The sequence below is a fragment of the Kwoniella newhampshirensis genome, chromosome 6 (assembly GCF_039105145.1).
Source record: "Kwoniella newhampshirensis strain CBS 13917 chromosome 6, whole genome shotgun sequence".
NCBI classification, from domain to species: domain Eukaryota; kingdom Fungi; phylum Basidiomycota; class Tremellomycetes; order Tremellales; family Cryptococcaceae; genus Kwoniella; species Kwoniella newhampshirensis.
Genome location: NC_089960.1, coordinates 546,561 through 559,101, shown reverse-complemented (window position 1 = coordinate 559,101; position 12,541 = coordinate 546,561). Strand labels below are relative to the sequence as shown.

Genomic DNA, 12,541 nt, shown 5'->3' with positions numbered 1-12,541 from the left:
AGGCTCAGCATGGTCACATCAACAAAGGACCACCGGGGTCGATCCCCAAGTACTGCGAAGGAGGAAGAGGACTTCTCGCTTCCATCTGACTACAAGCCATATGTTCCAGTGGCAAAACGGAGAGCTCAGATGCTTTCCCAGCTGGGGACGAGACATCAGGCGAAGAAGGTCAAAACTGCGGAAGAATTGGAGAAGGAGATGGAAGAGGAGCTTAAGGAGCAAGCAGAAGATGAGGAGAGGGCTAGGGAGAAAGCCAGAAGAGAAAGGACACTGTTGCAAGCTGCTCAGGAAGTGAAAGAGCGAAAAGCGATGGAAGGTATGTGCAGGCCGAGGCATCAGCTGTGTAGTAATCACCGAGAAGGAAAACCACTCATTCCACTATAGATGCGCAGAAGAGTGCTGCTGAGAGAGAAGCCGAAAAGGAAGCTGCCTTGCTCGCAGAGATGGAGAGGGCACAGAAGAAACTGGCGGGTGCGCAAGAACTGGCACTGGGAACGCAGTGGACGGATAGCTTGAAGACCTCGTGAGCATATCGACCCAGTGTCAAAGATTCCCGGCTGAGCCAGTGCTCAGATGGAGACCGCCTTATTATATCCGTGATATGACCGAGGAGGAACTGCAAGCCGTTAGAGACAAACATCACATCATCACCGAAGGAGATAATACTCCCCCTCCGATTCAGCATTTTGCTGTGAGTGACAGCCTAAATACCTGTCCAACAACGCTGAACCCCTTGAAAAGGATATGAAAGTTCCAAAACCTATATTAAACTACCTGAAGACAAAGGGCATCAAGAAGCCGTCTCCGATTCAGATCCAAGGGATTCCAACAGCGTAAGTCCGTCTTTGTCTCGCCGTTTCCTTCCTGCTGACTTCGAGATCAGATTCTCTGGGCGGGACATGATCGGCATCGCCTTCACTGGTTCCGGCAAAACGCTTGCTTTCACCCTTCCAGCAATCATGCAGGCTCTCGAAATGGAAGCCAGGCTTCCTTTCGTGCGTGGAGAAGGGCCGGTCGGTCTTATCATCTGTCCCTCGCGAGAACTGGCTCGTCAGACCTACGAAGGCTGTATAGCCATGTGCAACGCTATGAAGGAATCCGGAGAATACCCAGAACTGCGATCGCTATTGTGTATCGGTGGGATCAATATGGCCGATCAAGGCGATGTGTTGAACAAGGGTGTTCACATCGTGGTAGCGACTCCAGGAAGGTTGATCGATATGCTTGACAAGGGTAAGCTGAATGCCAACAACTGCAAGTGAGTGGGCAATCAGAGACAAGTATCTCTCAACGATTGACTGATGTCATTACAGATATCTGTGTATGGACGAAGCCGATAGAATGATTGATATGGGTTTCGAGGAAGACGTCAGGAGTATCATGTCCCATTTCAAAGTGAGCTGATTATATCCTTTCGTTGATAACCTTCGCTGATTCCAAACCAGTATCAACGGCAAACACTTCTGTTCTCCGCCACCATGCCTCGTAAAATTCAAGATTTCGCTCAACAATCATTGATCAACCCGATCCTTGTCAACGTTGGTCGAGCTGGTGCAGCAAACATGGATGTCATACAGGAAGTCGAATATGTCAAACAAGAAGCCAAAATGGTCTACTTGCTTGAATGTTTGCAAAAGACACCGCCTCCTGTCATCATTTTCAGCGACAATAAGAACGAAGTAGACGGTAAGTCTGTCAGGAGTTCATGAGAGAACAATGCTGACAAACGAGACAGATATTCAAGAGTACCTGTTGCTCAAAGGTGTTGAAGCCGTTGCCATTCATGGAAGCAAAAGTAGGTGAAACAAGAAAGCGCGGGTCTCAAACTTGCTGACCATTTGTGTAGCCCAGGAGGAACGTGAATACGCCATCCGAGCTTTCAAGAGTGGCGCGAAGGACGTCATGGTCGCTTCTGGTGTTGCTTCCAAGGGTCTCGACTTCAACGAGATCCAACATGTAATCGTTTACTCCATGCCGAAGGAGATTGAAGATTACGTTCACGAGATCGGTCGTACCGGTCGTTCCGGAAAGACGGGTCTGGCGACAACGTTTGTCAACATGAACACCACGGAGCAAACGTTACTGGATCTGAAGTACCTTTTAATGGAAGCTAAGCAAAAGTGAGTATAATCGTTCGGTTGTGAGGCCGAAACTGACTGTCGAGCAGAATTCCTGAGTTTCTTTTATCCATCGACGACCCCCGAGCGGCACAAGGAGGAGCTCTCAAGGGCTGTCCTATCTGTGGAGGTAAGTAGTCTCGAGACCACTAATACCTAAGCATCCAGCTGATTGCCACGTCTTCAGGTCTTGGTCACGGTATTTCCGATTGTCCCAAGCTCGAGGAGGAGCAACGAAGAAAGGCGGCTTCGCAGACAAAGTATCAAGGGGGTGGCTATTAGACTCGTTGTCTCGTTGGCTTGTTGTATCAATATGCAATGTATCATTACTTGGAGACCAGAGCATGAATCACGGTCGGCACCGTCGTCACAGCAGCACAACGGGGTTGAAAGTTGTCACCCTATTAAGATCCGTGGTTCATTGTTTTATTAGAAACCGAAAGATGAGAACCTGATGAAGATCACTAATGATCGCCATGCAGATTTTGTAATCTCAGGGTCTTTTTCGGTGTAATCTGGCAAGTTTGCCCCTCGTGGTCACCGTCATATCTCAACCGTCCCTGCGGCTTTGCATCACCTTCACCTCGCTAGCATTCGATCGTTCCTCCGTCTGATAGCATCGTTGACTCAGATCTCGCTCATCGACAATCATATTGGGTCTCACATCGAAGTCAGCATCTGCAGACTACGCTAGCGAAACCACCAGTATCTGAGCTTGAACACACGTTCCGCCGTCCGTCTCATCTCGTCTCTCCATACCGACTGGAGCCTTGCATAGCCTCCCTTTCTGCTCATTGCAGGCAAGCGGCGAGATGCCCAGCCAAACTCCCACCTCACCACGACAGGTCCAGATTGACAACAACCTTCCTCAACCGATCCGACTGAATGTGACATCGCCGACTACCCTCACTCCTTCTCGGCCTGTTCCCGGTCAGAGCCTGTCGCATCGAAGCTCGATAGCTGGCGGTAGAAGTTACAGACCGAACGACGATGCGGATGCTAGGGAGAGACAGATGCAGCAGGACATTGAGTCGGCCATGAGCATGTGTGAGCGTGGCCCACAACGCCTACAGTATCTGAATAGCCACTGATCCAAACATGTTCGCGTTTTTGCTTTAGCCCGAGCACGATCTGGATCTATGGCCTTACCTGAAAACAGTCCTCCTATCGCTCGACCCTCCCAACATCATTTTCCAACCACGTCCCCGATCGACGAAGGGCATTTCCCGATGTTGTCTGAAGCCGAGGAAGCGGAGATGAATCGTGCTCGATCTTCGGGATTCAGGGGTGGCGCGGATAACGGTTCTGACGATGGACATGCTCATGGTGGTCATTATCACCACGAAGACGAAGACCGCGACGAAGAACTGATGGATCATGGCCATGGTGGACGACGAGAAAGCGTTGGAGGAAGTAGCGAATATGATTCACGTACTCGTCTGCTCCAACGTCGAGGGTCCGATAGTGACGTTCATCGACTTGAAGGTGTCCCTCGTGCCGATCTACGAGCCCTTGGCGGTCATGGTAATTTCAGGAACAAGTTCGACTTCGGAGCTATGGAAGACTTTGCGACGAAAGAACGTGAAAACGTCTTTGCGGCTGATGGTGCTTGGGCCATTAATGGAGGTGAAGATAGCGGACCTAGAAGAAGGAGCGTTCCTCATACTGAGGCTGGGGCCGGAGTCAGCGAGGAGAACATCAATCATCCTGGGAGCTACGACACTGCAATGGATCGGACTGGCACCATGTCGGCATTTGGCGATGATCATACTGAAGGAACTTTCTCACCGAGTCGTCATGACGACGGCGAAGAAAGAGCTCACAATTTCCAACGAAGAAGACAAAGGAAGCTGTCCCAATCGAATCCTGTCGTTCGACGACAAGGAAAATTGGCTCTCTTCGAGGGTTTCGGACCTCACAATGGTGGAACCGATGGCGAGGCCGTGCCAGATATAACCTCTGGCAACTTCAAAGCCCCTCGACAGCCTAAAAACGCTCTCAGTAGCGCTCCTGGTGGTTTCGCTCCTTACACGGATGCCACGCCTGGCCACGATCGTCCTTACCGTTTTTCTTTCTACTCCAACGCCATGCCGGTGACCATCCATGCTCGAAGTCTTGCCGAATTACCCGCAGAAAACCAAACATTCGAAGATCTTTTCAAGGGGAAGAATTTGGGTAACGTAGATCCATCAAATGAAAACGGTAGTCTGGGCACTGCGCCGAGAACTAGCGGAAACGATTCTTCTGCGCCAACATCGGGAGCCGAGCCCGGAACATATACGTCCAACAAGACAAGTATGTTATCGAAGCAGGTCGGCGCGGCTCTGGACCGAGAGGCAAGCAAAGCAGCCACGGAAGGACCACCAAACGGTGGAGGCACCGGGGTCGAAGAGGATCCTGAGAGATTCACGTGGTGGTTGGACGTACTTTCGCCAACAGATGAAGAGATGAGACTCTTGTCCAAGGTCAGTGACCGCTTTCCTACTGTTGGTGATGAGTGTGACCCTGACTTATTTCGTAGGTCTTTGGCATCCATCCATTGACAACAGAAGATATCTTGCTGGAAGAGACTCGTGAAAAGATTGAACTGTTCAGGAATTACTACCTGGTTTGTTTCCGATCGTTCGATCAAGATCCCTATTCTCAAACATACCTCGAGCCGCTCAATATGTACATTATCGTCTTCCGTGAGGGTACTCTGTCGGTAGGTACACCCTCTTCGTCCTGCTGCTTAATTATCATCTGACTTGACCGGTTGATTCAGTTCCACTTCCGAGGTACACCTCATCCTCAAAATGTCCGCAGACGAATCAAGCACTTGAAGGACTACATCTCGGTTACGTCCGACTGGATCTCCTACGCTCTGATTGATGATATCACCGATGCCTTTGGTCCTCTGATTCAGAGTATCGAGTACGAAGTCGACAGTATCGATGAGCTTGTGTTGATCCTGAAAGAGGCTGAGCAGAGTGATATGTTGAGACGGTGAGTATGCCCTCCTCCGTTCGTCACTGGTTCACCGGCTGATGGCATTTCTGTCAAGAATCGGAACATGTCGTAAGAAGGTCATGGGTCTATTGAGGTTGATGGGTAACAAGGCGGACGTCGTGAAAGGACTTGCCAAACGATGTGAGCTATATGTGCAATGAGGCGAGTTCAACCTCAGTTGACGACAAACATAGGTAATGAGCAATGGCTCGTTGCACCAAAATCGGACATTGGTCTTTACCTTTCCGATATTCAGGACCATTTGATCACCATGACTCAAAATCTGAATCACTACGAAAAGATCTTGTCACGGTCACATTCCAACTACTTGGCGCAGATCTCGATTGAGATGACTGATGCCAACAATCAGATCAATGATGTGCTTTCGTAAGATTTGGCCCCTTGATGCAGGACAGATCTACCCAGCTGACCTCTTGTCACAGAAAATTGACAGCGCTAGGTACCGTTTTGATGTGAGTCTGTTTCACCGATGAACGAAGAGCATAATCTGATATGAGGAATTCTCTTTTTAGTCCGATGAACCTGGTAACCGGTCTGTGGGGCATGAACGTCCACGTACCAGGACAAGATATCGAAACAGGGGTGAGTGCAGTCTTGTCAGTCGCATTGGCATTTACTAATGGGGAACACGCGGTACCAGTACGCTTGGTTCGGCGGCATCCTCGGGGGTCTGTGCTTGTTCGCTATCCTAGGTGCTTGGGCTACGGTAAGTCTGGCAACTTCATTCATATACCCCGGAACTTGGCTGAATTTTTTTTTTGGCCTGTTTCAGTACAAGTGTTTCGTGGTCAGATGATCCTCGTTCCTGTCAATATCGTATCATGTTTCGTCGAGGGCGTTCCCAGGTCGTTATTGTTTCGTTTACGTTTCTTGTATCAACTCGTCTCATCATCTACTATAGCTTCTTCTACTTCTACCACAATGTGACCGGGTCCTTGAAATGTATAATGTTTTTCGAAAGAGCATCATTGCAAGCCAGCGAGCGATATCTCAAGTTTGAAAATGAAAAAGGAAAAAAGAAGTAAGCGATGCATGCTCCTAAACGATAATTGTAATATATATATATATAAGTATGGAAGTCGAAGATCGATTTCATAACCTTTCTGACCCAACATCTTCGCCCTTCGTACACATGCTATGCTGTGCGGTGCTAGCGTATCACTTCATCGTCGTTCGTAACATCCTAAAATCGTAAAGCAGCGGCAGTCTAACGAGCCAGAGTCAGCTAACAGGTTATGTATGATGAGAGGAGATTTGGGACATACCCTGATATCGGCCAGGTTGAGACTCGCTTTCTGACACATTTCCGTGAAGATACCTTTCATATTGTAGAGGTTCTCAGGTGTATCGAATTCCTGAATAAGATAAGCGTAAAACTAGTCAGCTTTCAGGCTTTTGAAGAGATTGATCGAGCCACAACTCACAGCAACCTGACCATCACTCATCACCAAGATCCTATCGTAACTCAAGATCGTCTTCAATCTATGTGCGATACACAAAAGCGTCTTATCCCTGAACTCCGTCCTGATAGTCTCTTGGATCTTGGAGTCCGTCTCGACATCCACACTGGCCGTGGCTTCGTCAAGGACCAAGACCTTCGTGCCTCTCACTAAAGCTCTCGCGAGCGACACGAGCGATCGCTCTCCTACTGAAAGATTCGCTCCTTCTTCTTCGACAACTGTGTCGAGATTGAATCGCCTTTGGGTGGAAGGTGAAGCTTGGCCTGACGCAGGCGCTTCTTCCGATAGGCGGGGAGCAACTGATTGAGTGAGATGCGCTCGACGCATCGTGTCGTACAGCTCAGCGTCGGTCTTGGTGTTGAACGGATCAATGTTCGATCGAAGAGTACCGCTGAAAAGCAAAGGATCTTGAGGAATGATGGAAATTCCAGATCGAAGATCGTTCAAACCAATCTTCGAGACGTCAACACCATCAATCTTGATGGAACCGCTTGATAATTCGGACATTCGGAAAAGAGCAACCATAATCGACGACTTTCCTGCACCAGTTCGTCCAACAACACCGATCTTCTCGCAAGCTCCGACGTTCAAAGTAAGACCCTTCAAGACGTCAGGCAGTTCTTCTCTGTAGCGCATCTTGACCTCGTTGAACTCGATCGCTCCTTGACTAGGCCACGACACTGGAGGTTTGACCGCTTCGATCTGGTGTGGTGCCTCCTGCTCGAGCTCGCTGGCATAATGCATAATTCGTTCGGCACCGACCATGTCATTTTCGACTTCGGCAATTTGACGAACAAGCCATGAGAAAGATTGCTGAACCGTCAAGACGGTTGAAAGACCCAAACCGCCCTTGGCGGCTGAAACGGTAGGCGAGCATACGACAATGATAGCGACGGCGAATGTCAAAAGGGATCCAAGGAAATCAAGTCGAAGACCCAGCCATCGCTGATTGATGATGGTCAGATAGTAAGCCCGGTTCTCGACATCCATTCGGTTGACGTTGTCTGCGAAGAAACGTTCTGACTCGCCGTATGACCGGATGGTCGCGACACCAGAAAGAGACTCAGAGAAATGCGAATAGAGGGACGAACGCAAGATCGAATCAATACGCTTGAATTCTCTCGAGCTTCGTCGATAGAAAGCAGCATTGTGAGCGTAGAGGAGAGACACTACAAACATTGCAATAAGGAAATATGGTTCGACAATAGCAAGCAGAATAGTGGCGCCAACGATGTTCGAAAGGGTACTGATAGCCATTCGCATAGCATCGGATAAAGTGTTGTCGATGGTATCGGTATCTTTGCTGAATCGGTTCATAATTCGACCTAAAGGTGTAGTGTCGAAGAAAGATTGAGGTGCAAACATAACTCGAGAGATAGCGTTTCTGTGAATCTTGACGGAGGCGAAGTAGTTGATGAGAGCGTTGGAGAAACCCTGGAAGAACATTGTGACGGCAGTTCCAAGACCCAGACCGGCGTAGATACCCATGTAGAACCTGTTGGGCTGGTCCCACTTTCGCTCCTGCCACCACACAAGCCAATAGGACGTGATTACATAAACACCTTGAGCGAACGCGATGGCGACGAGGAGAATGGGTATCATGACTGCACCGTTACCAAGTTTCAGATAGTTGACATATGTCCCCTTCTTCAAGGCCCCGGTGTTTCGTTCTTCGACTTGCATGAGGTTTGCCGCAGTACCACGTGCCATCATGTTGGAGCGGTCATGCTGATGCTCGGGTCCCGATGTGTTCATCGCCTCCATCTCGTTCTCCAAACTTTCTTCTGCTTGCTCTTCGTTACCGAACTCACGAATAAGCCGAGCGAAGGGACCGTCTTTCTCACGTAATTCGTTGAACGTTCCCATCTCGCCGATTCTGCCATCTTCCATCATGATGATGTTGTCGACATACGGCAAGAAGTGCAAAGCATGAGTAACAAGGATTCGAGTTTTGCCGTTGAGAGCACCGATAATAGCATTGAAGAAAATGGCTTTTCCAACACCAGCATCGAGCGCGGAAAGAGGATCGTCGAGAGCAATGATTTCGGCATTGAAGTAGATAGCTCGGGCGATGTTGATTCGTTGCTTTTGACCACCAGACAAGTTGATACCCTTTTCACCGATTTCGGTACCATCACCGTCTTCCAAGAGCTCTAGATCTGTTTCAAGAGACGAATCACGGACTGCTGCCCAGTATCTCTCTTCGTCCCAAGGTTGACCGAAAAGAATGTTCTGTTGCGAACGAAAGCTCGTTATTTTTGATCGACCACTTTCTTGATAAAAACTTACTTACCTCTCGAACGGTCGCATTCTGGATCCAAGGTGTTTGCGCACACAAGGATGTTGAGCCGGAAAAAGTTACTTTACCTTCGGTCTTTCGCATTTCTGCATACCGTCACCTCATCAGCAATCACGCTAGTCTTTGTGAGGGGTCTTGCTCACCTCCCATGAGACCTTGAAGCAAACTGGACTTTCCGGAACCGATCGCACCAACGATGGCAGTGAGCGAGCCTCGAGGGATGCTCATGTTGATGTCCTTGATTTTGAAGATCCTTTCCTCGTCAATCGCCTCGACCTTGACTTCAGCCAAGGCAGACGCCTCATTAGCAGCCCCTTGTCCAACGGCTTGCTTGCTTGCTTCCGCGTCGTGTGGACCACCGGAGGCCATTTCAGCTTGAACCTCGTCGGCTAGAGTGACCTTCTTTGACTTCTTGTTCCATACCATTCGTCTCTTTTTCTTCTCCTTTTTGCCTCCACCGGATTTCCCGTCGCCAACCGCTGGAGCAATACCGCCGGTGATGGCTTGCGCGTCCTTGCCTTTCAACTTCTTCATCATAGTGTCTTCCTCCACAGGAGCGGCATCCCAAGTGAAAGACGCATGATCAAGCCTGACTGCTTCTTCCATATTTGGATCAACGCGCTTGGTCTCGGTAATCAACTCAGCATCGAAGACGGCCTCGAGTCGGCCGAGCGCGTTAAGAGCATCGGCGACAGCACTGAGAGTCATTGGCCACATCATGAGTGGCATTCGCATGAGTTGGAAGAGAGTGACGACGGTGAAGATTTTGGCGGCCTCGAGATCATGAGCGGTGGCGCTGTAGGTGATGAAAGCCAAGATAGCCGCAAGAGTAGGGAGAGACATGGCGAAGGCCATCATCCCCGAGCGGAAGATCAGTAGCATTCGGATGTACTTCAGCTCCATTCCTCGGATAGCGTTGATTCGCTTGAGGAAAGGGTTTTCCCATGCCATATATTTAACGATTCGCATACCTCCGAGAATTTCTTGGAGCAGTTTTGCTCTGAATATTTGTCAGCTTTTGTGCGACAGCAGAAGTGCATCAACGTACCTTTTGTCGGTCCATGAAGCAGCCTTCTTCCTATACATGAAGAGGGATTTCATAAATCGCACCTGCACGGGCATCATGATGAACAAAAACGCAATACCGGGAAGAGCCGAATAACCAATTTGGACAAGCAGGATGACTGAAAGTTGGCGTCAACCAAGACCTCAGAAGGTATTGTTTGCAGATGACTCACTGATGATGATGACCATCTGAACAGGTGCAGTCCATATCAAGTGTGCGAAACCAGCAGCGAAGTCGATTCGACTGGTGTCTGTCGAGATGTGATTGACCAGTTTTCCATTGGGAATCTCGCCTCGTGATTTTTGAGTGAATCGCAAAGCCTGCTGGAAGACTGCGGATATGATAGCGGATCGAGATAGGACTCCAACTCCCATAGATCCTGCTATGACGTGAGCCAGTCATTTACAGAGAGTGGTCACGGGCTGACTCACGGTAGAAGTAGTGGTGTATACTCAAACTGGAAAGGATCAGAAGAAGGAGTAAACCGACTGCCATACCGATCCCATTACCACGAGATGGTAAATCCGTTCCTGCATGCTTGGCGAGGTTATACCGGGTGGACCAACTGATGAGGGAACGAAGAAGCAGGGGTGTGACAGCGCCACAAGTGTCACCGATCAACTTGATGAAACCCGCCGACAGGAAATACCATCCAAAGGTGTCGTGCAAGGCCATAGCCAATGACGCCTTCTTTTTACCGTGCTTGGTCCGATACTCTTTCTCCCGCTTCTCGCGATTGGACATGAATGTGTAGGCGATACGCCTGGAGAGGGGTAGAGGTGTGTTGGGATCGGCAAGTTTCTCGTTGTACTCGTTTGCGATTTTGGTACGAGCCTCGTACGATCGAAGCAATTTGTTGGATAGGAGTTGCGAACTTCGGGCCTGATCCATTTTCCATAGATCGGTCTCTTGCAGGGGTCTGGCTGAACCCAGTGCCATGAGAGGACTGATCCAGTTGAAGAAAACATGGCTGAATACACTAGCGGTGACTTCCGGGGTGACGGCAGCATCGTCTAGATCGAGGGGCGCAGGGGGAGGAGGGTGTTTGGGTTTCACAAAAGGAAGTGAATGACGCCTGTAAGTATGGTGGGCATCAGCAAAGGGTAGCTAGCGACGTCGCATAAGCCCGATGAGACTGACCATCTTGGTTGAGTGTATGGGCCGCCACCAACATCTCGTAATAACTCTTTACCAGTCTTGTGTTCGAGAACGACCATGACCTGCCTCTTGACACCTTCATCTTCAATCTCGGTCACTCCCTTCTCCTCATAAGCACCATCGGCCTTGACCGATTTTCCCTTTTCGTTGTAATCGCCATTGGCAGCTTTGCCAGCTTCTTTCTCTTCGTCATTTCCTCCGACGCGCGTTGAAACGCTGTTGGAGGAAGGGGCAACCGAAACTCGCTGACTTGAGGCCGGATGGGGCACGGTAGACGCCGGAGAAGCGTCTCGGACGGTGAGGGAGGATGACATCGTGTGGTATATACGATGCGAGTCTTTTACTGGTCGGTTTGATGTTTCGATGGTTTCACCTTGCGCTCACCGAGATATGGCGAGACGGCGATCGAGCCTCTCGCGTTGTGAAAGAGAACCACTGATGTTCAGCGGGAAGGTGCAAGAAGGCTACCCACGGGAAGAACAAAGAAAAGTAAATGGCCCAGCCCAGCTAGTCAAGAGTCAAAGCGAGTGATACAGTGATCGTGGAGAAGGGAGGAGGAAAGCTGGCAAGAACCAAGAATGGAACGAGACTGTTAAGAGCGAAAAGGAAAGTGGAAGCACAAGGTTTCTGTCATTTTGCGACGGTCATATCCGATGCATCACTGAAGGGGTGGAGAAGGAAAAATACAAAATGGAAAATGTCCGATGACCGACTTTGCCACTGGAATCGTAAGCGTCATCACATTTGGGCTGAAATGCTTTGCTCATACCCCACGATAGGATGTGCGCGGGGGGGCACCTTAGTCATATCCTTGGACCTGTGAGGCGTCTACTCTTTCCATCCACCGAAGATATAAGCGCATGCATTGTCTACAGCGAGCGGTGTAGAAAGGTGTGACGATGGGAGGGCCAATTGACTGGACGAGGGATCCTGTGACCGGTGGCCGAGAGCCGCTGCCCGAAAGAAATGCGTTGAAACTATTCTTGTTCAAGCGCACATGCGTGACGTCGATCTCGTCCCTGTTCTGAGATCGAGACTCTCCTTTTTTTTTTTTTTGGCTAGCGGGGTAATCCCCCCTCCGCCCCCAGAAAGGGTAAAGTGGATATTACCATATTTCTACTATTATTAGACCCAAGCGGCTAACCCACGAGTATTGGTCCTCTTGGGTGCTATCTAACCGTTGTGGCCACCACAGCGGTTAGGCAGCACATGGTGTCTTTTGCTTGTTATAGGTTATATATAAGTTTATCAGATAATGGCCAGAATCGCTGTCGACCGACCAGCATCGCTTGACAGATGCGACAGCGTGCTCGTCGGCCGACTTTCTGGTGACTGAAGCTGCCCATGCTGTGGCTGGTTGGGGTCGGCCTTGGATCTCATGCATGCATGCCCGCTTATCTAGCTATCAGATAGACAAACGAGCGAGGTCGCC

At 49.7% G+C, this 12,541-nt stretch overlaps 3 protein-coding genes across 3 annotated transcripts; 2 read left to right on the top strand and 1 right to left on the bottom strand.

Annotated features, from left to right (window-relative positions):
- Positions 1–9: 9 nt before the first annotated feature.
- On the top strand, positions 10–2,399 carry IAR55_003384 (uncharacterized protein; the record flags this gene model as incomplete). The annotated part of the gene is made up of 11 exons (XM_066946491.1): positions 10–316; positions 385–523; positions 574–691; positions 742–833; positions 884–1,258; positions 1,314–1,395; positions 1,446–1,686; positions 1,736–1,795; positions 1,847–2,120; positions 2,168–2,247; positions 2,305–2,399. The coding sequence occupies 11 exons, from the start codon at positions 10–12 to the stop codon at positions 2,397–2,399; spliced, it is 1,863 nt and encodes a 620-aa protein (XP_066802883.1).
- A 530-nt stretch (positions 2,400–2,929) lies between these two features.
- On the top strand, positions 2,930–5,922 carry IAR55_003383 (uncharacterized protein; the record flags this gene model as incomplete). The annotated part of the gene is made up of 10 exons (XM_066946490.1): positions 2,930–3,164; positions 3,237–4,582; positions 4,639–4,821; positions 4,882–5,102; positions 5,161–5,246; positions 5,300–5,492; positions 5,549–5,578; positions 5,639–5,708; positions 5,767–5,832; positions 5,899–5,922. The coding sequence occupies 10 exons, from the start codon at positions 2,930–2,932 to the stop codon at positions 5,920–5,922; spliced, it is 2,454 nt and encodes an 817-aa protein (XP_066802882.1).
- Positions 5,923–6,309: 387 nt separating this feature from the next.
- Positions 6,310–11,423, bottom strand: IAR55_003382 (uncharacterized protein; the record flags this gene model as incomplete). Its single annotated transcript, XM_066946489.1, has 9 exons — positions 6,310–6,333; positions 6,392–6,481; positions 6,551–8,818; positions 8,880–8,971; positions 9,029–9,885; positions 9,934–10,069; positions 10,124–10,330; positions 10,383–11,026; positions 11,092–11,423. 9 exons carry the CDS (start codon positions 11,421–11,423, stop codon positions 6,310–6,312), a joined length of 4,650 nt encoding a protein of 1,549 aa, XP_066802881.1.
- Between the last annotated feature and the right edge of the window lie 1,118 nt (positions 11,424–12,541).